Below are 26,064 nucleotides of genomic sequence, written 5' to 3'. Positions count from 1 at the left end.
CTGAATAAGGATTTAGAATAGTATGTCATAAAATCTCCTGTAGGTGTAATGTGTAGGTGTTCCAATTTAACTTCACACAGCATTATAATAACAATGTGGTGAATAATTCTGACTATTGGCTTTACCGTGGTCCATTGTCTATTGTGCGAAATACAGGAAAGTTACTATTTTATTTTTTAGAATTTTTTTCTTTGTGAATAGGAATGTTTTATTCATAATATTTTTATGAATATGGAACTATTTACCCCACCTCCATCTGTCTTCATGCCATCTTTGCTCTCTCTCCAAATCCTGCTGTTGTCTTTTTTGTTGAAGTTTTTCAGCCTAAAAAGCACAAAGAACAGAATACATATTTTTCCAGAACAATGTACTGCACATTTAATACAGGTTCCACAAGTTTCAAAGTCTAGAGAAACTAAAACATGTGTGAATTGGCAGATATACCCCTGAGCAATGTGAAGTCTTACAAATTAAAGCAAGTAGAATATTTATGTGTAAGACATCTACCAAATAATATAATCAAAAGAATATTTACATGAGCTACACCTTCCCTTGTGTAAAATATTTTTAAAGATGCAAAGCTAGTTATTTAGCTTCTTACCAGCTTCCCCATGATGCAAACTAATGTAAAAGATAAAAGTAGAATATGTTAAAAGCTGCAGGTGGGTAATTTTTGAGAGTTATTGAAAGAATGCTACAGTAAGACTAAGGGACAGAACAGTAATATGGCACTTAAAGGTGACTTTCCTTTATCATTAGATCCCTTTTTTTCACGTGGAGTGTTAAAGGGTTCTTATTTTTGGATTCTGTAAAAAGGCTTAAAAAGAAGAGCTTGCTTTCGCCGCCACACTGTGCCATTAAAGGAACATGATCTGGAAGGTAATCTGTTTCATAAGGTACTTGTAGTGGCTTCTTAGGTCAATTTCTGCTGACAAGTTCCCTTTATACTATAGGCATATACGACTATATATATATAAGACTATATATATAAGACTATATATATATATATATATATATATATATATAGATATATATATATATATATAGATATATATATATATATATATAGTCTTGTATATAACCACAACACTCCACAGCCAAATGGTCTCCAGGTACATTAAAAGGGGTTGGCCTCATGTTTTTTGTAATGTGTGTGTGGGGGAGAAGATATTAGGTAATTTATCAAACTAAAGGATCATGGGATGCTAAGTGTCTAAGACCAATCTCTATTTCAGGATCTTACGTTTAGGAAGGCTTATTGCTCATGGGTAGTTAGAGACCACATCAGTGACCATTTTATGGACAGTAATGGCACCTGATGAAGTAAAAAAAATTCTGAACCAGGGACTTTATTTTACGCTTCAAGAAAGTCAAGAAATTATTAATACCGGTAAATGTATATTGGTAAGTTACCAAATATCCTGCCCCCCACAAGTACAAAAGATGAGCTTAAGTGGCCAACCCATTTAAACTATAATTCAAAGTCCTATTACAATGCAAAAATCACTAACTATATTAAAAATATTAAAAAGGAATAAAAAGGCCCTAGTTTGGAATATTATAAACTCTTCCTTCTTTCTCTGTTTAGCTGCATGTAAACAGTCATGCTACAAGCAGGTGCTGAGAGCCAGCAATGAAATGTATCATTTATGTAGTATAGAATATATGTATAATATAATGTATCTAGTTTTCACCAGAAATAAGTGAAAGCAATAATCATATTGATTGCAACACTAATGCTGCCAAACAATGTTGTCTATGCCACATTTGTTAGATTAGTTTTCTGGCTTGGACACTATAGCCCGCATTTATTATTGAATTTTAAGGCAGAGTTTGCACATAAATACATGTATTTATGAAATGTTTCTGCAAGTATTTTGTTGTGGCTGCACTGTGTCCTAAAAACTCTGCCCCTAAAGGGGCATTATGGTGCGTATTCACACTGTGCACCACATTTATGTCAACAAGTCCGACATAATTGTAGCACACATTTGTGAAACTGAGGGCACCAGAAAAAAATGGTGTACTCAGTATAAGGCTACATTTACACAAACGTATGCCTGCCAGGACGTAGCCGTGACCCCTCCCCTCTCCATAGAGATGCACGGCGTACGCCCCGTAACACCGGAAAAGAAAGGACATGTCCAATATTTTCCCCGTGTATGGAGTGGTACCGTGCTGCACCTGTGTCACGCTGTATCGCTCCATGCGGCCATTGCCATCCATTGCGGTCATACATATGTTTCCCATACAGTCGTGTGATTGCGGCCTAAACACTTTAAGCGCCACAGGGTGTGCCAGGTGAATGAAGACTATGCACCAATCTTCATTAATCGGGTGCAATTTGCACACTAGTGCAGTGTGCAGTAAGCCATATACAATTATGTTAGAAAACATACCTTTTGTCTCTGAAGATCTTTCATCTTTTGTATCTTGGCCTCTTCTTCCTCTTTTAGTTTTTTTTTGTATTCTTCTCTTTTCATCTACACAAAAACCCACATATTTATACTTGCTGATTTGGGGGTATTGACATGCATAGACTCTAATGTATGTATGGGTATATATGATAACAGTCAACCAAACAAGCAACCAATTTTCCTAACTTATTGAAGAAGGGAGAATGAAAATCGCAATAAACAATATAGGAAAAAGATCAGGAATAATGCCATCTTTACAATTTTACTGTCGTTGTCTATAACAGGGGTTATAGTTCTTGCCCCTGAGCTGTAAATGGCTCTCAGAAGATCTTTGCCACAATGGGGCGGCAGGACTGCTGGTCACCTGTAGTCTCCTTTTTGGCTGCCTGGAGGACCTGCACCATAAAGTTGCAGTGGTAGAAAACAGAACCCCTCTATCTTCTGGCTCACATTGTGCACACTAGTCACTGTTCATATATGCTACTTTACAAATATGGGGCAGATTTATCAAGCAGTCTGAAAGTCAGAATATTTCCAATTGCCCATGGCAACCAATCACAGCTCCCCTTTAAAATATTCATGAGCACTGGTGAAATGAAAGCTGAGCTGTGATTGGTTGCCATGGGCAACTGGAAATATTCTGACTTTCAGACTGCTTGATAAATCTGCCCCTATGTATTTAACCAGGTATATGTATGTAGATAGAGAGAGAAATGGAGTGGCCGAGAGAAGGAAGACCAATAAAGTTGAGGCCACAGGACCCCCTTTGACATATAATGCAAAAAGTCGTAAAAAGTAGTAAAGTGGAATGAGGATATTAGTCAATAACAGGTCATTATGTACATCTACTGCTGTTAGCGACAATAGTTGTAAGTTATTCCTGACTCCCAAAGTCTAGAACAATGCTTGAAAGTGGTGTAGTCCCCCGCTTACTACTACCAAAGGATTGTAAGTGCAGCTTGGGTTTTACTTGCTCCAACTAAGTGAAGGGTATTGCACCGATGGTATCACTAACCCACTATTACCTATTCTCTTCAATAACTTCACCAGAAGTTAAGCTCACCCACCAACTGCAAAGTAAATACAATGGAACAAACTGCACTAAAGTGTGTTTGCCTGTGTATAATGCAGGGTGCGCCACAAAGTGTTGCATGTGCCAGATATGTGTCTCAGACACTTCTTAAATACCTGTGCAAGCAGTTTGTTAGGTTGTACTGAAAAGAACAGGCAAAGTCTGACAGAAAAATGGCCCTTAGTAAATGTGGGTCAATGTATATGACTCAGATAGGTACTATAGTGTGTCACTCTTGTCATGGTAATGGTCACAGACTACATATAGCTTTATACTCAACATAATGCTTCATGGGGATTAGATTATAATAGATAAAACAATAGTAATGCAGCAAATACAAAATTAGTCTTTAACATGAATATAATGCTTACATTAAACAAAACAGCACTTTTCCACTATAAAAAAACAAAGTAACCCATGGAAACTGACCATTGGGGCAGATTTACTAAGGGCTGTGTGCCTGTTTTCTGGAGCTTTATCATGCAAAGTCTGAAAGAAGTGTGTTGCACGCCCTATGTTAAAGGTGCACCTAAAAAAAGATTTGGTGCACTCTGTCAGGCCATGTCTGAGGACGCCAGATTCATGAAGAACAGGCGCCATAAATCATGAACCTTGCGCACCCTGCAGTATACACAGGCAAACTGCATTTAGTGCAGTTTGCACTACTCTTAGTAAATGTGCCCCATTGTCTATAAAGAACTGGTGGTGCTTTAGTCCTCTGAAAAGGTACATTTTAGATTTTGTAGACCTGACAAAGGCTTAATGTCCTTCTTGTTAATAACTATAGTAATATTGTAAAATCACACTGTCAGGGATCTAGGTCTGTGTACCCTCTGGACCACCACAGGAGGTGGTACTAGCCAACACCTGGGACCGGAGTCTACATGGCACCTTCACCAGAGCCCACCGCAAAGAAGGGATGGTCTTGCTGCAGCGGGGTGCCACCAGGTCGTTCCACAGGTGCTACTAGCTTGCAGTGGAAGCCAAGATAGATATGCAGGACATAGTCCAAGCCCGGGGTAACAGCGGGAGAACAGCGATGGAAGAAACACTGGAACTCACGGCAGGAACACGGGAGCAGGCACACAGAACAGGAACCTAGGAACAGATTGGAACACGGGAACACCAACACAGGAGCAGGATCACAGGAACACAGGAGCGGGAACACAGGAGCAGGAATTGGAGCAATCACCTGTGCGCTGGCCCTTTAAGTCTCCGAGTGCCGGCGCGCATGCCCTAGGGAGCGGGGTCGCACATGGGGCTAAGGTCGGACGGGAGCGGGTAAGTTCGGAGCCAGGGCAGCGCCACGGAGAGGGGCAGGGGTGTGCCCACGATCCGTGACATGGATCGCGAGGGCACCCGTGACACACAAAATGATAAACAAATATGATTTACTGACGACATACAGTGACTATTTCCAAAAAGTAAAATATGGGCCTATGTAGAGCCTCCAGTCAGGTTCATCTGCCAAGGAATAAACTATTGTATATGGGCTAGCATGCTATTTTTGTATTCAGTAGTAGATCATGTGTTGTAGTTCCAATGCAATACATCTACCGCAGGCTGTGTGTTCTTTTCTTTGTGATTAGATGCATTGAGAATATTTACAACAAAGGCTTTAAACCATGCTGAAACGTAACATTACACAGTTAAATATAGACAAAGGAGATGTGACAGTGGTAATAATCACTTGCATTATTACTCTTGCTGTTCAGTTATGATTATACAATACATCACTGTAATACATGCATCTAATAAATGGCTTGTTCATTGAATAGAATGAAAAATATTTTCCCCAGCAAATAATTGTCCCCTGTGTCTTTTGTGTTTATGATTTTAATGCATCAAATGCTCTGTTGTGTATTTCGGTATCATAATAAAGAGCCTTTCACTCTTTAATTGAATTAGCTAGTATTTACATATCAATCACCTTTCTTTAAGAAAGGATCATAATAAAACTCCAACTAGGTTAATTCCTAATGAAAAAATCTGTAGGATGCATTGAACTCTTAGCATATTAATAGGAGAGGGGTGAAAACATGCAATTTTAGTCGTTACCATAGTCCTCTTTTCAATTTATTATCCATTCCTCTAATACTGAGAAAATGTGTTATTCTTAACTAAAGTCATGGTATTAGCCATATTGCAAAGATATCGGCATAGTACTTAGCTAGAGTAAGAGGATGGGTAGTGTATATTTATGTATTAGCCAGTATCCGCTCTCTGCCCACAGCAGAAGTTTTCATGGTTGTAGGTTCTGTGTTGCAGCGTTTTGTTATCGAGTACACTACATGTATAATGCCCTTAGCAATAGCTCAAGTATAACCAGTTAGGTCATACACTTAAAACCATGACTAGCGTATTGTTTGGCTGTTCAATAAACCCCTTCAAAACCAGACCCTTTCATTTTTGGCATTTCTATTTTTCAGTTTCTGCATTCCAAAAGATATATCTTTTTAGTTTTCCACTGAAAAGAACTATAAAAGGGCTTGTTATCTTCAAAACAAATTGTATTTTCTAATGAAACCATAACATTCTGTGCAGGTTTTGCTTTTACAGCTGTAATTGTGTGGTCCAGATGTCACATTCCCTTTATGTAAGGAAAGTACAATCAGAGAGATACCAAATCTATAAAGTTGTATAACATGCCAACCATGTGTAATTAATACTGCCCACATACAATTAAGGAATCAACAAATAATTACAGAAAAGGGATGTGTATACGGGCAAATATAACAACTGAATTCTGACATAACGTACAATAAAAATCAATTAAAATGGTACACCAGTACACTTGGAAAACATGTGGACATCAACATATAACAATACATACACATATAACCCTACATGCACATATTAGTAAAAACCTTCTCCCCCTCACTGGTATATGAAAAAAGGGAAAATGGTATGGTCAAAGATTATCGGAACATGCAAAATGAAAACAAATAATTGTTGTCTCTACAATTAAGACCTAAAATAAATCCATAAACCATGTGCAAACAACACCAGTGCCAGCAAGTCAAAGAGGATAAGAGTTGGGCATCCTCCTGGACAGACATAGACATAACCTGTGGATAAAGCTCCATCATGCGTCTATTTCAAATAGGAGGGAGACGGGTGTTTATAAAATTTGAAATAGAAGCATGACATAGAGGTTTGCCGATGGTGGGGGGCGCTTCTCACTGGTCACTCCAATGGGACACGGGGCACTGCTGAGAGAAAGTTAAACTTTCATCTAACTTTTATTTTTATAGGAAAAAGACAGTTTTGTTATAAAAACACTTTAGCAATGTGCACACTATCCTCTATGAGGACATGGGGAGCCAAAAAAGGGCTCCTGATGACAGATTCCCTTTAAGGTCTTTATTGTGGAGACAACAATTTATAGTTTTTCATTTTGCATGTTCCTATAATCTTTGAATATACCATTTGCCCTTTATTTATAAACAACTGAGGAGGAGACAGTTTTTACTACTCTGTGCATGTATGGTTATATGTGGATATATTGATATATGTTGATGTCCACATCTTCTTACACTATGTTCTTTTTAAGTGTACTGATGTACCTTTTTAATTGGTTTTAATTGTACTTTGTATCTGAATGCAAAAAAATTGTTACATTTGCCCGTATACACATCCACTTTCTGAAATGAAATCTATACAGTTGTGCTGTGTCAAAAAACTTCAAAGTGTTTTTTTGTGATTTTTGCAGTCGCAAGGGCCTTTTCCAGTCACTCAGAAATGCTACTGCATTTTTGCAGTCACTACTGCAATGCTGTGCAAAGCCACATTTATGAATGGATTTACATACTGGCATATGTGCTGTTGTGTTTATTTTACTCTACTTGCAATTATTATAGAGCAAACACCACTTTAATAAATCTCCAAAGCAGCTGATCTTCAAAACAGTCATAGAACTATTGCAAAGAGCTGGCCTAATGGAAAATTTTAGTTTTTATTTATTTATTTTTTTACATTTTTTATTGTTTCTTTTTACTATTCTTTAGACCCCCATAGGATACTTTAACCAAAGGTTGTCTGATTGATCCTACCATATACTGTATTGCAATGATATACTGTGATATCACCGATCTCAGGTGTATGAAGAGGGCTAAGCCTATGAGCCGTCTGCATACCCCCCTCCCACAACAGGACATTCAGGAACTTCCAAATGTGGGAAGGGGTTAATTTAGCAATGAACAATGACATTCAATTAGATTTCAAATCTGTTCCTGAATCTGCACCTGTAGTGGGCATGCTGTTGAATGAACAACCATGCCTATTGTTAATAATTATTTTTGCCAGTTTATGGATAGGATTTATGTAAATGGTTCAGGTTAGCTGCCAATGATTTTTCATCAGCTAACCACAGCAATGTTGCCCTATGTGTCCCCGGCTTAACTGCCTTTAACAAACTGTCTTTGCCTACATTTACATCTAAATAATAATGCAGCAAACAAGAAAAAAATATCTATCAAAATCATTTTCTCTTTCATTTCATGTAGATGAGGTTTTAGTAGGATAAGAACTGTAAAGTATGCAGTATGTACTTATTAATTTATATTTGTACATTTTTGCTAAAAATGAAATTCAAAAAACACAGAAGCAACAAACCATTTTTTGGTACTTGGATTGAGCTTGTATCTGTTGTTGCTGCTCTCTCACTTCTAATTCTGATGTTTCCCCGCCTACAAAATAACACAAAGCACAATATTATCAAACAATATTAACATGAATGGCTTAGGAAAAATGTTTCTTATATATTTTTTAAGCAATAGAGGAGACATTTTCAAAATTCTCTGAAAATTTTAAACCAACACATATGGGAGGGTAGAAGGAGAAACTAGGAGAGAGACCATGGCAATATCCTAATGAAATGGGTTTTGAGAGTTTTGAACGGTGGGGGACAGCCTGACAAATTTTTGATAGAGAGTTCCAGAGTATGAAGAATCCATCCTGGAGATGGTTATGAGAAGAACGAATATTTGGATATCTGTCACAGGTGCTCCTGCGACCCATATCCCGAGTTGCAGGTGCACCCGTGTGCCTCCCTGTGCTCCCGGAGCCAGTCTGCAGCCTCACTCACCTACCCTGGCCTCACCTACCTCTCCGTGGTCCCCACGATCCAGCGTGCGTGCCCCCGTCTCCTAAGCTCTGTAAGATTTAAAGGCTCAGCGTGCCTCCCCTGATAAATTGCCAGCCCCTTTCTCTGTCCCCTGCTGGATCTTTGACCCTCGTGCCTTAGTAAAAGCTAATTCCTATGTCCTGTGCGTTTATAGTGATTATCTCTTGTGACCTTGATTCTGTTCCTGACTTCTCTCCTGTGCCGCCTATCCTGACCTTAAGCTACATCCCCGACTGATTCCGTGCTGCCTGTCATGACCTCCTGCCTCTCCCCGACTCTGTCTCTGCCTCACGATTCTGCACCTTGCCTTGGCAAGGTGGGTTCTGGTGACTTCGGCGGGCTTTGGTGAAAACCGGGTACCACTTAAACTCGGCTCCCAGGTGTCGGCTTATTTCATCATCCACGGTGGTTCAGTGGGTCCATTACCCCTGAACCCGGACAATATCAAAGAAGCCGGTTTCATTGATGTGGAACTTCTGAGTCAAGGGCTGAAAATAATATTTGAAATTATAACATCTAAATCTGAAGCTTTGGGCTGTAACGTGAAATAATTACAAGTAACATAATACTGTATTTTTCGGACTATGAGGCGCACCGGATTAAAAGGCACACCTGATTATGACCAGCAAGGATGGATGACCAGCAGGTGGCAGACCTGTGCACAGTTCAAGGCAGCTGTTGTCTGTAAGTACAATTCATATATAAGGTGCACTGGACTAAAAGGCGCACCTTTGATTTCTGAGAAAATCAAAGGATTTTTTTGCGCCTTATAGTCTGAAAAATACGGTAATAAAATTATATTAAATAACTTATCTTACAGACAGCTGCTTCTCTGATAAATATACATGGGTAAACCCACTTTATATACTTGTTATGACTCCTTGTGAACAAGTTAAGAAATATATTTACAACCTTATACAATATTTTCTGAACTCAATTAAGACTGTAATGCAACAGACCTTTTCATTTTTTACTACCCCATTCTTCTATACATTCCAGAGAATATGAAAAATGTAGAATCCATCAGAAGTGACAATGATAACACAGTTGCAACATTTTTGGCTTTTACTTGCAGTCTACATTAGGGATATATTAAATTGACATAGTTCATTTATATTTAAAGCTGATATATTAAGCTGAGTGTATGTATGTGTATTTATGTATGTCACTAAAAGAATCTGTACCGTCCCGTTTACTATTACAATTTTGCGCAGCCGCTCTCTGTGACTCAGTGATCGTCATAGACCAGGTTTTTTGAGCCAAAATTTTCACCCTACACTTTCCAAAATACACTTATTAACCACCATAAACAGTAGCCATTGTCTGCTGCTGTGGCTGCTGGAAGCTGAGCTGTGATTGGTTGCTGTTTTGCCACAGGTCATTAATATGAGCTCTGAGCTTTGATTGGTTACTATAGGCAATGAGTATAAGACACTTATGTTTGAATTAAGATGGATAGAGATACATAGATAGGGGAGATTAATCAGAAATATCTGGGTAAAACTGTTCCAGTTGTGAAATATATGTATGCCTAACTCAATGGGATAGTTATTTTTATATTTGAATTTTAGGGATATCTAACATGTTTATGATTATTTTGCATATTTATATATATATATATATCCCTCTTACTACCACCGTTCATTGGTGCCAGAATGACCAGGTCAATTTTTGATGTTCTGCTATGCACTTCTTTAAATGAAGATATCTCTGGAGCAGCATTACATATCATAACAAATTTTACTTTTTTATTTTCAAGACATGTGGGACTTTATTTTGAAACCATAGTTTTAATAATTACATATTTAAAATTTGGCAATAATTGACTACAAATGTGAAAAAATTTACTTTATTCCAATTTTCTCCAATTAAAGTGGTTTTTAAAAAGTAGTAACTTTTACCACTATGTTATAAATATGTAGAGCATTATTCCATCACCCTTTCCCAGGACCTGAGTGAAGTTGGCCCCCCCACCTTGTTCAAATCAAACAAAATTGGTGTCAAACGTTTGTGCTACGTTTGTGCTGGTTTGTGCAGGTTTGTGCAGCAAAAATTTTCATTTGTGCCGCTATCGTTTTTATGATTTCAATGAAAGTTTCCAGAGGTCATCAGAGGTCAACCAGCCCCCCCACATTGCCCAAACCAAACAAAGCTGGTGCCAATCAATTCTGCTATGTTTGTACTGGTTTGTGCTGCTCAAATTTTTGTTTGTGCTGCTTTTGTTTTGAATATTTGAACAAAAAATGAAAGGTCAAAGTTCAAGCAGCCCCCCCACATTAACCGAATCGAAGAAAACTGGTGTCAAACATTAGTACTACGTTTGTGCTGGTTTGTGCAGCAAAAATTTTTGTTTGTGCCGCTATCATTTTTAATATATTCATACTTTTTTCCAGAGGTCATCAGAGTTCATTTCTTCCAAAGTACAATGTGTTTGCTAGCTCCCCCTGGTGATCAAACCAGGGAAGTGTCACTAGGTTTGTTTTTTACCAGTTCATCCTAAACACCTTTAACCTATGTGAACACCTGAACATACCTTAAAAATGATAGCGGCACAAATGAAAATTTTTGATGCACAAACCAGCACAAACGTTGCACTAAAGTTTGACACCAGTTTTGTTTGATTTGGTTAATGTGGGGGGGCTAGATGAACTTTTGACCTTTAATTTTTTTGTTCATTTATTCAAAACAAAAGCAGCACAAACAAAAATTTGAGCAGCACAAATGTAGCAGAATTGTTCGGCACCAGTTTGGTTTGGTTTGGGCAATGTGGGGGGGCTGGTTGACCTCTGATGACCTCTGGAAAATTTCACGAATATCTTAAAAACAATAGCGGCACAAACGAAAATTTCTGCTGCACAAACCAGCACAAACGTAGCACAAACGTTTGACACCAATTTTGTTTGATTTGGACAAGGTGGGGGGGCCAACTTCTCTCAGGTTTTCCCAGGTGCAGAGGATGCATGTACTTTTGCAATAATGAAAAGTAAAAGTGTTTCCTGCAGATCCTTCTACAGTCAGCTGAATGGCTGGAGGGGGTCACAATTCAAACGCCTATAATCTCTGTGATTAACAGGGTGGAGAATTTTGGTAACTAAGAACTATGACTATATGCTGCCTTGGTATACAGGGAGGGATCTTCTCAGATTATTGTAATTATTGAGACTATTATTATTATTATAGAGATTATTATTATTATGGAGATTATTATTATTATCTTTACCATTATTAATAATCATCTCCATAATAATAAAAATAATAAAATTTATAATAATAATAGTCTCAATAATTACAATAATAAAGTCTGAGAAGATCCCTCTCTATATATCAGTGCATTAGTCTGTGTCACAGTTTAAATGGCAGATAACACTTCTTAGTTACCAGAACTCCTCAGCTCTATATCACTGGGCTTATAGCTCAGTTAGTTAAGCTCCTGTCTATGGTGCACAAGGTCCCAGGTTCGAATCTCAGCCTGGCCAAAACTTTATTTAATTTAATTATATAAATAGCTTGTGTCTGGGGAAGCCCTGGAGACCATATATGGACAGATACTGATCTGACCTGATGACGTGGTCCCTGCTCTCTCCGCTAAGCCGACACTTCTCTGAAAAGGATTCCCTGCCCGATGTCTGCTCTGGGGAACCCTAGGAGATGCAGTGACCATATATGGACAGATGCTGATCTGAAGCTGATGACGTGGTCCCTGCTCTCTCCGCTAAGCCCGACACTTCTCTGAAAAGGATTCCCTCCCGATGTCTGTAGAAGCCATTCTCTACTGTGAGTTCAGGCTTTCAAAGTATTTACTATGCGGACACAGCGCCGGGACACAGCGGGACCTGGGGGGAGAATCCGTGACAATCTCATAGCTGCTCGTGAAGCGGGGCAGAGGTACGAAAAACGGGAAAGTCCCGTCAAAATCGGGACAGTTGGGAGCTATGGCTTAACAGAACCGGAGATGTACACTTTTAAATTAATAACCGACAATAGAAAGCTGTACATAAAAATAAACTTTTTTAGCACAGCTTTAAGAGTGGATATCTCTGGCATCCATAAACAATCCATATATCATATTAAAGATTCTCTGAGATTCTCAGTTTAATTTTACACCAGATTTGTGTTTCTAGATGCCAGGGTTCAAGAGATATAGCCGTTTGAAGTTGGTCATATATTTACATGGAGCCGTCCTGAAGAGGTTATGTTTTCAAGCCTGTTAGGGTGGGTTTGGCTCCAACGTGGCAGCAGTAGTCTCGGCTGTTAGCGGTCAGAATCTACCCACCCTGCAGCATAAAATTTTAATTAGCTCTCTCCATACAGCTTTAACAACATTTAGTGGCCCACATTTATCGGTGGCCCACAAAAACAGTGCAAACTGCTCTAGGTGCAGTTTGCCTATAAAGTGTTCAGAGTGCCCCAGATTCATGAATCTGGTGCACCCTGAACTGCTCCAACATAGTGCACCAACTTTTTAGGTGCACCTTTAACATAGAGCGTGTAACACAATTCTGTTGGACACTGCATGATAAATGTGTTGCATGGTCAGGCTTTGCACGCCCCTTTCAGTGCAGATTTTTGTGTAACGTCAGGTATAGTGCAGCCAAGACAGTTTATAAATACATGTGTAGGCAGTTTGAAAAGAAGGTGCAAAGTCAAAGAAAAAAATTGGCACTGGGGCTTTAATAAATGTGGGCCAATGTGCACAGCTACATCACATGCCATTCAGCAGGTAAGAGCATATGAAAAATGACAAATAATGTGCATAAATTCACTATATCCATTAAAATTAGCAGGACACAACAAAATCACATTTCCATTTTTCCAATCCCCTTTGACCATTCAAGAGGTCATCCTATGTATTTAGACTCACTACAATTTTCTTTTATTCAGTATCTATGTGGTAAGGTAGTACACGCAGATAATTAAGTTTCATATTTTCCAATTATATCTTCCATAATGACCACATGAACTTTGATCCTGTGTCTAGCTTTACTACATTGTATATGTTAAATGATCTTAATTACCGTATATCATAAATATTCAACAAATGTTTGGAAAAGTATGTATTCAGCAATTGTGTGTTAGACACTTCATAGCTTTTTTATACATTCTTTTTATTGGGTTTATTTTTAATTTTACAATCTAAGACCGCTCATTGTTTAAAGGTTATAAGGCCTGTATACCGACTGCTAGCACCTAGTGTATGGTGAAATGTCACTATAACCATAATTCTTACATCAAATAAATATTATATGTCAACAGTCAGCTAGGGAACAGAATGTATGCTTAAAGACACAAACTGAGATAAAATAAAGACCTTTAACAAATAACTTTTATATTTTGCAGTTTACATAGATGTATGTGGGAATTCTTTCTGCATAGCAAATTGTGCAAACTGCGCCTTTTTTTTATTGTGTCGTCAAAATTAAAAATACCTGTTGTTCTTTGGGTCAGCGTGGTAACAAAATTACTAACTTTATGTCAATACCATAAAAAATGTAAAAATCTTTGCAAAAACATTATTTCTCTTTATTGCCAATCTAACTGCTAACTTTTCATACTTGGATGTACATAGTTGTTTAAAGGGGTATTCCAGAAATCAGCATAATTCATATACAAATGGGTACTCAAAATATAAGCTAATCTGTAATTAGTTGTTATTTAAAATTTTGCTCCCCTTAGCAGAAAATGCTGGTGACATACACTGTGATAGAGAATTAAATTGCTACTGGCCCTTTAATCAGTCCGTTAATTTCCTCTGCGCGGAGCAGACACAGGACAGAAGATGGCCGCTGGTCACATGTCCACATCACATGTTATGCACCTGCCTGGGCAGGTCATGTGATCACCACTACGTTTGGCTGTAGTCAGTTGGTTGCAGTGCATTCAGTATGGTTAGTGATTTGGTGATGGCAGTTATACATCATTACTATGGTAACAGAGCAGGACTGTCTGCTACATCATCAGTGGGAGCAGAGCATAAGAGGGAGGAGGAGTTACTGAGAACTAAAGGATCTTGGGACTAGTTTCAGGTGGCAGCCATCTTGGTGATAACTCCACCTACTTTAGAGAGGCCATAAATTTTGTAAATCATAAAATCAAACTACTTAAGCTCCATTTTGTGACTAATGACATTGAGTATTGTTGTATTCATTTATTTATATCATCATGGGTTTTTGTGTCAGACGTTCATATTCCTGGAATACCCCTTTAAGGAGTCACTTTTGAATAAATGTTTTATGTGTGGCAAAACGGAGACATATTCAGACATTAGGACGCCGATGGCGTCATTTAAAGAAATACCACCCACGATCGGTGCTGACATTGATTTCTGGGTTTGTGGACCTGAGCCCGCAAAGTTTAGCACAGACCCAACAGTAACAACCCCATCCATTCCCTCCCAGCTGCTAACAGAGTATTTGAAAACAAGTTTTCTATTTCAGACAACCCCTTCAAAGGCATCTCTTATAAGTAAATGACAGATTAAAAGGTCTTTAGAAGCTGACAATGCTGTGAGCAGAAAGTTCGGTAACCTTCTAAAGAGAAACCGTTGTTAGTGGTGAGAATGCAAAGTCTATCTTAGATTTAAATATTGTGCTTGGAAGTCTTCCAGTATTTTTGTCATGCTTGAACTCTAAATTGACAAGGATAATAATCAAAGATATGAGTAGCCTGGTATTTGGGTCTGTGGGCATGTTTGACAAAAGTTGGAAGCCCTGGTCCACTTGTCTTCCACCTTCTTGAGACTTCCCTACAAATTGATGTAAGGTTTCATTTTTGTGATACCAGCTGACAGTTCTATTGATATTATTCTGTTCAAACTTTTTATTGCAATTTTTAGGATTTGCCTAAATGATTGGGTTCAAATATGGCCCCGAACAGGTGAACCAATAGCTGCAGTTGATAGCAGATGTGTGCTCTATGATACAGCAGACACTTGTTCTATATAGATCCTATACATCCTCAACATCAATGTGATGTAATAATATGTGACATGGTAGTTATAAAGTATGGACAAGGGGTTATAAAGTGCTATTATGAGACATGTTGAAAGGAAATATCCTGGCAAAGATCTTGGCTACAAATTGAAGAAGAAATTTTAGTAAAGATTAAGATAAAGAGAATTGTTAATTGTAGCCAAACTGTGACCCAATCAAAATAAGAATGTTCTGTGTGTTGTTTTGGATGGTCTGCACATATATCTTTACTGTAGTTGAGATAAAATGTATATGTATTATGCTTATGTGCTGCAAATTAGCTTTATCCTAACAAAAAAAACTTTTCTTATCCTATCTAGCTTTCAGTGAATAGACGGTTAAAACTATGGGTCAGGTGCTCAGTAATATGATTTTCTTCTTGTTTCTTCCATTTTAAATGAAAATAAAATACTGTTCTAGCACACTTTATGACTGAAAAACTTATATATTAAAATCAATTGTTACAGGGAGACAAACATTCAAAAGAGTAGGACGCCAGTCTTAAAATTCCCCCTGCTGGCGGTCCTGTGCCCATATCTTGCTTTTGTTTTTCATCATTGCAAAGAGTAAAAAAAAATCACAAAACTGCATTATAAATAATAATTTATATGATTAAACAATCTCGTAAGCTTCCTTCCTTAACTCACCCAGTTTCTTTGGAGTAAGATGTATAGGTCCAGACCTCCTAGAGTTCTTAAAACTCTCATAGTCCTCTTCCTCTTTTCTTCTCACTGAAAGACAGAGAACAAAGTTTTCCTGTATTGTTAACTTGCTTTTTTTTATTAATAAAAACACTGATCTCTGACAAATGTCAATGTGAAGTCATTACAAAAAGTAACATAGTTTGTAATCGAACACAGATGCTCCGAGTAATTGTATATCTATTTCGGAACCATAGGCTGAGTCAAGATTACTATGCAAATGATTGATTTCAATTATTGTATTTTAATTTTCCATCTGCTTAACAAAAGAACAGCTGCAGATGGAATCTATATTGTCTGCTATATATGCACCCGTGCCCTTCCTGATTGGTAATGTGGAAGCTTTCTAGTAAGGCTAAGGTTTTAATTTACATGTCAGAAATGGTGCAGAAACAAACAGCATGGGTTGTATGTATTTTTCCTGCTGTACATGCCAATGTATTTTTTTTATGTATTTTATGTAATTATAAATAATGAAATGCAAATTAGTTAAAATGTTCCATATTACAATATCATATTTAAAAACCCATCTTTGCATCTCACATTTTTCATAAATGTAGTAGGCACTTTTGATGTTGTTGATTTGGTAGTATGTTGAGAAAATTGTTGACGTACCGTGTTAGCCAGGAAAAATCAAAAATCTGATGTAAATACTTTTGTGTAAAAACTACAAAAGTGCTTAAGGAATGATACCTTTATTGGCTAACCAGAAAAATTATATTTGGTGCAAGCTTTCAGGGCACACAGGCCCCTTCTTCAGGCATGGATACAAATGAAGCACTGAGAGAAAAACACAATATTTGAGGGATGTTACAACAAGATAATTAGTACATATGGTGAGACTCAATTAAGATAAGCTGGGGCACTACTATAAACACATTGGAGAACTTTTTCAATAATTTACAAGATCAACTTATTACCAACAAACTAAAAAAACTTAACAGGTTAAGGATGAGAGCAGGTCTCAAAGAACAAGGTAAGAAAAGTCAACATCACAACTTGGATGCATCATCCCCTGTTGTAAACCTCTCTCAGTATGAACCTAGCAAAGTGGAGATAAATGTTTTATCTAAAGGACTGACATTTTGTCCCACAAAACCACTTGACAAGGTACAATTCTGCAGTGATGTAGAAGAATTTTTTCGCAGATTACGACTGAAAGAATTCTTTTTTGACAAAAGTGAGACCGCATTACAGACTGACCCGGGACATGAAACATCAAAAAAGAGGAAAAAGTCTAATTGGACCCCTCAACCCGGATTTAATCAAACCTTGGATTACTACATAGACTGTTTCAGAAAAAAAGTGAAATCGGAATTGTTAGACAGAAATCACAACATCACGGACAACCTAAGCATACAAGAAAGGAAAGCCATGCGGTCATTAAAATCCAACAAAGATATTGTCATCAAACCAGCAGATAAAGGTGGAGCTGTAGTAATTATCAACACTTCAGATTACATTCAGGAAGCTAACAGACAACTTTCTGATGAAAGATACTACACACCATTGAGGGAAGATCCGACTGTACAATATACAAGAGAACTTACTGAGATCATTAATGGCTTTGACCCAATAGCTGACTCTCTACTGGATTTAATACCAAACACTCCCAGAATAGGTACATTCTACATGCTCCCAAAAATACATAAAGATGGAAATCCAGGGAGACCAATCATTTCTGGTGTTGGAACCCTAACTGAAGGTATCTCTGGCTGGGTGGAGAACATTTTAAAACCTTTAGTGAAGGAGACGCCTAGCTATGTCCAAGACACCACCGACATCCTCCGTAAACTTTCCAACCTGGGTCCACTACCAGATGGCACAATATTGGCAACTATGGATGTTGCATCCCTCTATTCCAACATCCCACATGAAGATGGTATAGCTGCTTGTAAATACTTTCTGCAGAAGAACAACATGGCCACAGAACCTGTCCTACAGCTCATCAGGTTTGTACTGCATCACAATTATTTCTCCTTTGGTGAGGACATTTACTTGCAGTGTATGGGAAGTGCCATGGGAAGCAGAATGTCACCACAGTATGCCAACCTGTTCATGGCAAAACTAGAGGAGGAGTTTCTTACAACCTGCGCCACTCAACCTCTAGCATACTTCCGCTATATTGATGACCTGCTTGTTATCTGGTCAGGATCTGAGGATGAACTGTTGTCTTTCCACAGAAGTTATAACAAATTTCATCCTACCATAAAACTCTCCCTGGACTACTCAAAATCTAAGGTACATTTCCTGGATACAACCATATACATTAGGGACAACAGCATACAAACTACAATTTATCAAAAACCTACAGGTCGTCCAGCGTACCTAAAGTGGAACAGTTTCCATCCAAAACATATCAAGAAATCTATTGTCTACAGCCAAGCTCTGAGATACATCCGGATCTGCTCAGAGAGTGAGGATAGAGAACAACACCTTCTATCACTAAGAAGAACATTCTTACAACATGGGTATCACCCCCTAGTTATAGATAGACAGATCCACAGAGCTAGAAGGATTCCAAGGAGCAGCCTGCTAGAATACCAACAGAAAGAGGACAAGTGCAGAGTGCCCCTGGTGGTCATGTACAACCCACAAATGAAGATTTTAAAGAAAATTGCAGAAGATCTCCAAGCCATTCTTCATAAGGACAACAGGCTAAAGGACATATTCCCGGACCTACCCCTCCTTGCTTACAAACAGCCACCAAACATAAGGAATCTCCTGGTAAGAAGTGCCCTCTCACCACCAACACAGACGGGCACTTTTCCCTGCCAGAACAAAAGATGCAAGACGTGTGTGCATGTTCTATCATCAAGCACAGTCCACATCCCCAACACACAACAGGAGTATAAAATCCCAGGCACATTCTCCTGTAGATCCTCCAATGTTGTGTACATGATACTGTGCATGAGGTGTCACACAAATAATATATACATTGGGGAGACCCAACAAAAACTTCAGAGGAGGATGAATTCTCACAGACACACCATAAGTGAGGGGATGGACACACCTGTGGGAAAACACTTTTCTGGACCAGGCCACAGCGAGAAGGATTTAAAGGTCCTAATACTGAAAGGTGACTTTAAGGACAGCAGAGAAAGGAAAACCTGGGAGTTCAAACTGATGATGACCTTCCAGTCACTGACACAAGGCCTCAATATTGCACCTGGATTTATGGCTCATTACATGGACTCACTTCAATCCCCACAAGAGACTAACTCCAGACCCCTGCCATCCTAGCCCCCCACCCCCTGCCTATCACCCTTCTCTGTGTAACATAACCTCTAGTTTTATTGCCCCAGCTTATCTTAATTGAGTCTCACCATATGTACTAATTATCTTGTTGTAACATCCCTCAAATATTGTGTTTTTCTCTCAGTGCTTCATTTGTATCCATGCCTGAAGAAGGGGCCTGTGTGCCCTGAAAGCTTGCACCAAATATAATTTTTCTGGTTAGCCAATAAAGGTATCATTCCTTAAGCACTTTTGTAGTTTTTACACAAAAGTATTTACATCAGATTGTTGATTTGGTAGAGCATGCTGGCAGTACTTATTATTAGATGCAAAGTATCTGAACCATTTTCAGAGTTCTAGATAAAAAGTCACAAATATAGTAACAAATACCAGTACCACAGCAAGGCAAAAGAACACTGAGCATCAACAAACTATTGGTATGCACACAGCCAGGAATTGTAATTATTTCTTCACTTATGCCACCTTCACACAAAGTAATCATGGCAGGGAGTGAAGGGGGCTACCCCCCGCTGCGAGTGGGCCAGAGTGGGGAATTAAAATGCCAGGGATAACAAATATAAGAAGTCACTGTGCCTGGATCCGTGAGTAAGTGTCCTGGCTTATCAGGCTTAATTTTAATGGTAGATTTCCTTTCAACTTGTATTCTTGAATAGGAAGATTGGCAGCTGATTAGGTAAAATACATTTCTGAATGACCTATATGAAGTAGCCATTCTTTTCAAGTTGCAAAGAGACTTCAGCATAGATGTCTATCTATATTACAGCACAGAAATTGAGGTGATAGTAGCTCTACAATAGTGCCCAACTGTTCCCTATTTCTTGATAACTCTTGACAAAAATTAATGGACAGGTATAAGGGAGTATAACTGCAGGATTAGTCTAGTTTCTTTGGAGTATGTTTCCATTGAGATATGCAATCCATACCATTCCAATGTCAGTAAGTACGGTAATTAATCACGGTATTAGTCATTCAATGGCATGCTTTTATTCAGCAAAAAGCAAAAGAGTCACCAAATTTTATAATTACAGACAAGGTTGCATACACGCTTTGTGACATATACAGCTTGAATAAGGTCTGGGAATGACTGAAACGCCTTTGGTGCAGATTTATCAAAAGTGTCTCAAAACTAAGTAAGGCCCCATGAGCAAGACTATGCGGGGTTGTTGATAATTTGTGGCGGTGTCAAGGCCCCTATAGAGATCTATGGCACCTGGTCATGGTGTGGTGAGCACACAGTGTCCCATATTTTGCCTTCTTTGCAGCGCAAGTCACTAAGCTTTCAATGGAGTGGGGAGGGGTGAAGGGCACCCACTTCCTCTCCCTTCTCCACCCAGGTATGGCCCATGTGTTAGGGGCTCAATCTGTCTAATGCTGTGCCAGAGAAAACGTATTCCATTTTATTTTTTACTGTGAAATGTCATTTTAACAACTTTCTGAATGTTCTCTATAGGGCACCTGTGAGCTTATTTCCAAGAGTATTACTTATTCATAGTAATGTTTGAGCATTAGGTAAAGCATAACTTTAAAGCAAAAAAAAAACACAGTTTGAACTATAAATGTAGAATGAACAATAAAAAAGGGTGTTTTCAATTAAATATTAACATTTCTGAATGTTTTGAAAACTGAAATGTCTGTACATATTGCTTTCACATACTTACCTTACATACTATACTAATGTGTTGCATGCTTATGGACCATAATCACACCCAGTGCCTTAATTACACATGCCATGTCATTCTGACCAGTGGTATCTGGTCCACGCTGGACCACAATGCAAAATCTGTATAAGACCCCCAACTACAGCATATTGTTGTTAGTACTGGTCTCTTCATGTAGGGACCCCTAAGGCTCCTGAGCCGGCCTTCCACCATGATACCCTAAGCCCTACAATAGTACAAATTGGAAATCACTCTCTATTTTCCAAAACAGAACACTAAGGCCCCATGCACATTACTGTATGGGGGACGTATGTATGGCCACAAGCTTGTGGCCGTACATACGCCCACCATAGATGGCAATGGCCACAAGGAGTGATATGGTGCGCCACCTTACCGCTCCCTACATGGGAAAAAGATAAGACATGTCCTATCTTTCCCCATGTTACGGCCCATACGCCATGCACTGCTATGGAGAGGGGAGGTCACCCCTCCTACTCTCCATACAGCCGGGCGTGCATACGTTTGTGTGCATGCAGCCTTAAAGGGGTTGTTCCGTTTTAACAGATTAATATTATTGTTTGTATGATAAAAAGTACAATTTTCCAATATACTTTATATATCAATTCCTCACAGTTTTCTAGATCTCTGCTTTCTATCATTATATAGGTGGAATCATTGTTAACTTCCAGTGGATAGAAATCTGTCCTTGGTCATATGATGTCACACAGGTGCACGGCTCGTTATTATCACTTAGAGTAATCACAGCTGTGTGATATAACGAGCCGTGCACCTGTGTGATAATGGTCAGATTTCTGTCCATTAGAAGTAAACATGAAAGCTTCCTATAGAGTGACTGCAAGCAGAGATCTAGAATACTGTGAGGAATTAATACAGTAAGTATATTGGAAGATTGTCATTATTGTCATACAAACAATAACAACAATAACATTCATTTGCTTAAATGGAAAACCACTTTACACCGCTGATCAGTCCTGGTGGAGAGCTGGGCTTGCATCCTCACAAGGTCTTGCTCTCAACCAAATAAATCCAAACTATTTATGACATACTATACAACAATTTGAAAGAAAACTCAACAGAAATGTATTTAAAATCCTTTAGGGGATTAATGTTTTAGAAAGTCTCCATTATGCCCCTTGGCTGCAATGTAGCAAGGACATGACAACCTCACAATTACATTTGGAAGGTACCAAGATGGTTAAAGGGGTATTCTCGTCTGGGCATTCACATTCAGTTTCACTAATCTTCCATATATAAACATTTCTTCAATTGGATGTTATTAAAAAAAATATTCCTGTGTGAAGATAATTTCCCATAAACATAGCCATGTTGTCCCTTAGAAACGAGATAGCTTCCTCGGTTACGACCACCTCACATTTGGGCAGCAATGGCCAGAAAAGAGCTAATGAGTCCTGTCTGACCTCCGGGATTCAGCGATCATTAACACAGGATGGCTGGGGATATGCAGTAACTCACGGACATTTCATATACAAAAACTTTTTGTTTATTTTCTAGGGGACAAAATGACTACATTCATGAGAAATTATCTTCACACAGGAACATTTTTTTTAATAACATCTAATTGAAGAAATGTTTATATATGGAAGATTTATCAAACTGAATGTGAATGCACAGATGAGAATACCCCTTTAAGCTTCTTGTCAGGAAGTTGAAAAAAATATATTGGGTATCACTCTCATACAGCTACATAAAAATTAGTTTTGAAAGGGGGTTGTTTCCAGTTTTGAAGTTATTCTTGTGCATGACAAACATATAGTGGAGAATTTATCACACGTTGGCGCTTTCTGTGCCATTGTACGATGAAACCCTGCCCCTGTGGTGCCACTGAATACATCAGGAGGCTCTGGCCTGGTGTAGAATTGAGCTAATGCTGGAGACCGGTCATCCCTGAACCTTTGCAGGGGGCAGGGATGTCCCACGCTGGCCCACTCGGGCACCTGCCGCACCCACTACTTGGCTTGGAGGTGGCGTAAAGGGGAAAATAGTCACAATGCCTGGCGATTTTGTCAGAAAACTGGTGAACAAGCCCTGATGAACGTCCCCCATAGACTATATACTATAAATTGGAGTTGGTATAGAACCGTATTATAATCCAATATATTCTTCAAATCAGTCAGTAGCACAGCTATGATACATAGAAAAGATATTAAGTTACATATGCAGAATGTGTGTAACATTTTCTTACTTGTAAGAAGCTTTTCTCTTTTTACAGGATCTGGTTGAATAACTTGGCAGGAGCTGCAATAAGATTAAAACAATGCAAACGTAATGTAAGAAATAGTAAATACTGCACACCAGATTTTGCGGCTAGTATTTTGGACCACAAACTAGTTAAAATTAGAGGAGTGGAAATGTCAAGAAGTCATCAAAAAAGTACCAGCTTGATAAAGGTGCACCGCTCATATGTGCTTCTTATTCATGAAGATCATTTTTTGTGGTATAACTTGAGCGGTGATTGGGCCTTCAAAACGGTCTATACTAATTAAAACCACATTCAGTATTCTGAATTCAGTATTTAGTTTCTGAGGTGCTACTTAGTATTGTACTGTGATATTTCAGAATTGCTGAGATGGCAATGTGTGTTGCACTGTGGTTGTTGGTGCATCTGGGGTGGTGGTTAACTCGAGCTGTATGACAATGAGGCCCTCAGACTGGGGGCACCCTTGGTTTACACCAGGTGATTATACGGTAAAAACACAGCATATGTTGAAAAAGCAAAAACAGAGTGCAGCATGATATTAATATGTTCTATCAGTTGTATTTTCACTCTTTTGTCTGCAAACCCACCACAAGTAACACAAAAGAATAACCCTATGGCAGTATGTAAATTTAAGTGACTGAAAGAAAAAATCTATTAGCTATATCACAAATGTTTTAGGAGATCTAAAGGCTACCAATACAAAAGATTAAATAGGTGAAAACAAAGGCAAGTAAGACTTAATAGGCTAAATGTATAATTAAAAGTGTAAAGAGTCAATGGATTCAAAGATCTAGAAACTAAAGCCAAAAAAGGAGTCAAAATACTACTTCTATATGATGTTACGTGCGTTATTCGATTTTCCTCCTAAAGACACAGATACTCCTATGAAATAAGTTTGTGGTAGGTGCAGGTCAGACTGTTTGGAGAATTGGTGTGAACCAGTGCCCAATATATTAGGGGTTCTCCAGTTACAAGAAATTAGCCCCTAACTTGCTGTCACTGGAGAAACCCTTTAATGGAGCAGTGGTGCACATGTCCATCCCCTGCTCCATTTCCTAAGCTAAAGGGTTAACAGATCTGAGTAATGATAGATAACTTTTCAATAAATACTACTTATAATTCCTTTATATGCTGCCCCAGGCTTGGAATCACTGAACATTGTTACACCCAGCACAGATTTCATCTAATCCTGTATGTCATTCATTCACTGGGCGCAGTTAAGCAGAAATGAAACTAAAACCAAGAATGACTCAGAGAAACGAAACCAAGCTCAGGGCTGTGTCCTGTGTGATAGAAGAGCAAAGTTTACTTGACAGATCAACATAAAATACTAAAACACTCAAAACACTGCACTAAAAGCAATGACAAACGATGATATAGTGTCTAAGATATTCACGGGCCTCATCTCCTCATTCTGTTGCCACAATTAACAATACAGAACATAATAGTGTAAACGGTGATATGACTTACATCTGAGACAGTACATTATAGCGTATGATACATACATTATATGTTATAACTTACAATTGAGAGTCCTGAGGAGCTTGAGGAGGCCGTGGAGCTGGCTGTTCATTCATGTAATCTTGTTGAGGGTCTGAATTCTGTTGCTCTTCCATTCTGTTGCTTATGTTCTCACTGTGATTGTAATTTCTTTGGGTTTGGTATCTGTTCTGCATTCTGCTCCCATTTCCACTCCTGCCATATGAACTTTGTCCATACATACTATTCTCCTGTCTTGTTCCCTTCTGAATGAGTTATACAAGTACCTAGTGAAGGCAAGTTCATAGAAGAGCTGTCTCCCCTCCCATGTACTGCCTCTCACTCTATTCCTGGCTTCAGGGAGTTTCCAGGAAACAAAAGTTAGTGATTACTTCTTGTAATTTACCTACATTTAAAGGAATAAGCAAAATTCTGTGCAATATATACTTGTGTACCGATATATGCATAAATTAAAATGTAAAAACGATGCATACTACATATTACAAAGAATATTTGCTGCAGAGTAATTATGTGTTAGGTGAAAACTGACACATGTAAAAATATTAAATAAATGGGGGGAATTCATTAACGTGTCCCCGGTTCCAACAGTGCAGAGTGAAACAACACTAATCTAGTGCTGCGCCAGATTCATCATTGTGGTGATTAATAGAAATTGCACAGCTTGCTGGCAATTATTTCCAAGCCTGTTTGGATAATTTTGGGGGGCTTTAGCTTTGTACAGCCCTAAGTTTTTTAAGATCATACAATAAACCTTGTTTTTAAAGTGTTCTCTTACACAGACAGAGAAACCAATATTTTTCCAATTTGATTTTTGAGACATAAACAATCATAGTATATATAAAAACCCTATTTTTTCAATTGTGATGATGAAATCTGTCACAGTTTAAGACTGTTGAAATCTTCTCTTACAACGGAAAGAAGGATACTAGAGGGGCACTGTACCTAGACGAATATATTGGACAACAGACTCAGACTCTAACCAATCTGATTACCAAAGCGGGGTCATGATTCAGACAAGGAATTCTTCTGAGCAGGGAACTGCACAAACCACCTCAGGCTCTATCCCTTTAGGAAATCTACCCGAAGGGGTAGGAAAAAAAGAAGGACTCAAAAGAAAATAGGAATG

General features: G+C 38.5%; 1 protein-coding gene across 1 annotated transcript in view; it reads right to left on the bottom strand.

The window, feature by feature from the left end:
- EPSTI1 (epithelial stromal interaction 1) overlaps window positions 1–25,252 on the bottom strand; it is a 73,940-nt gene extending 48,688 nt beyond the window's left edge. The window contains exons 1-6 of the mRNA XM_072135267.1: window positions 24,963–25,252; window positions 23,424–23,476; window positions 16,230–16,313; window positions 8,104–8,177; window positions 2,400–2,483; window positions 251–324 (exon numbers count right to left, since the gene is read on the bottom strand). Coding sequence (XP_071991368.1) covers window positions 251–324; window positions 2,400–2,483; window positions 8,104–8,177; window positions 16,230–16,313; window positions 23,424–23,476; window positions 24,963–25,159 — 566 coding nt within the window. The 5' untranslated portion in view covers window positions 25,160–25,252. The remainder of the gene's footprint in view (window positions 1–250; window positions 325–2,399; window positions 2,484–8,103; window positions 8,178–16,229; window positions 16,314–23,423; window positions 23,477–24,962) is intronic.
- Window positions 25,253–26,064: the final 812 nt, after the last annotated feature.

The sequence above is a fragment of the Engystomops pustulosus genome, chromosome 2 (assembly GCF_040894005.1).
Source record: "Engystomops pustulosus chromosome 2, aEngPut4.maternal, whole genome shotgun sequence".
Classification (NCBI taxonomy): Eukaryota; Metazoa; Chordata; class Amphibia; order Anura; family Leptodactylidae; genus Engystomops; species Engystomops pustulosus.
The sequence above is the reverse complement of the archived record's forward strand: the minus strand, read 5'-3'. Positions and strand labels throughout refer to the sequence as shown.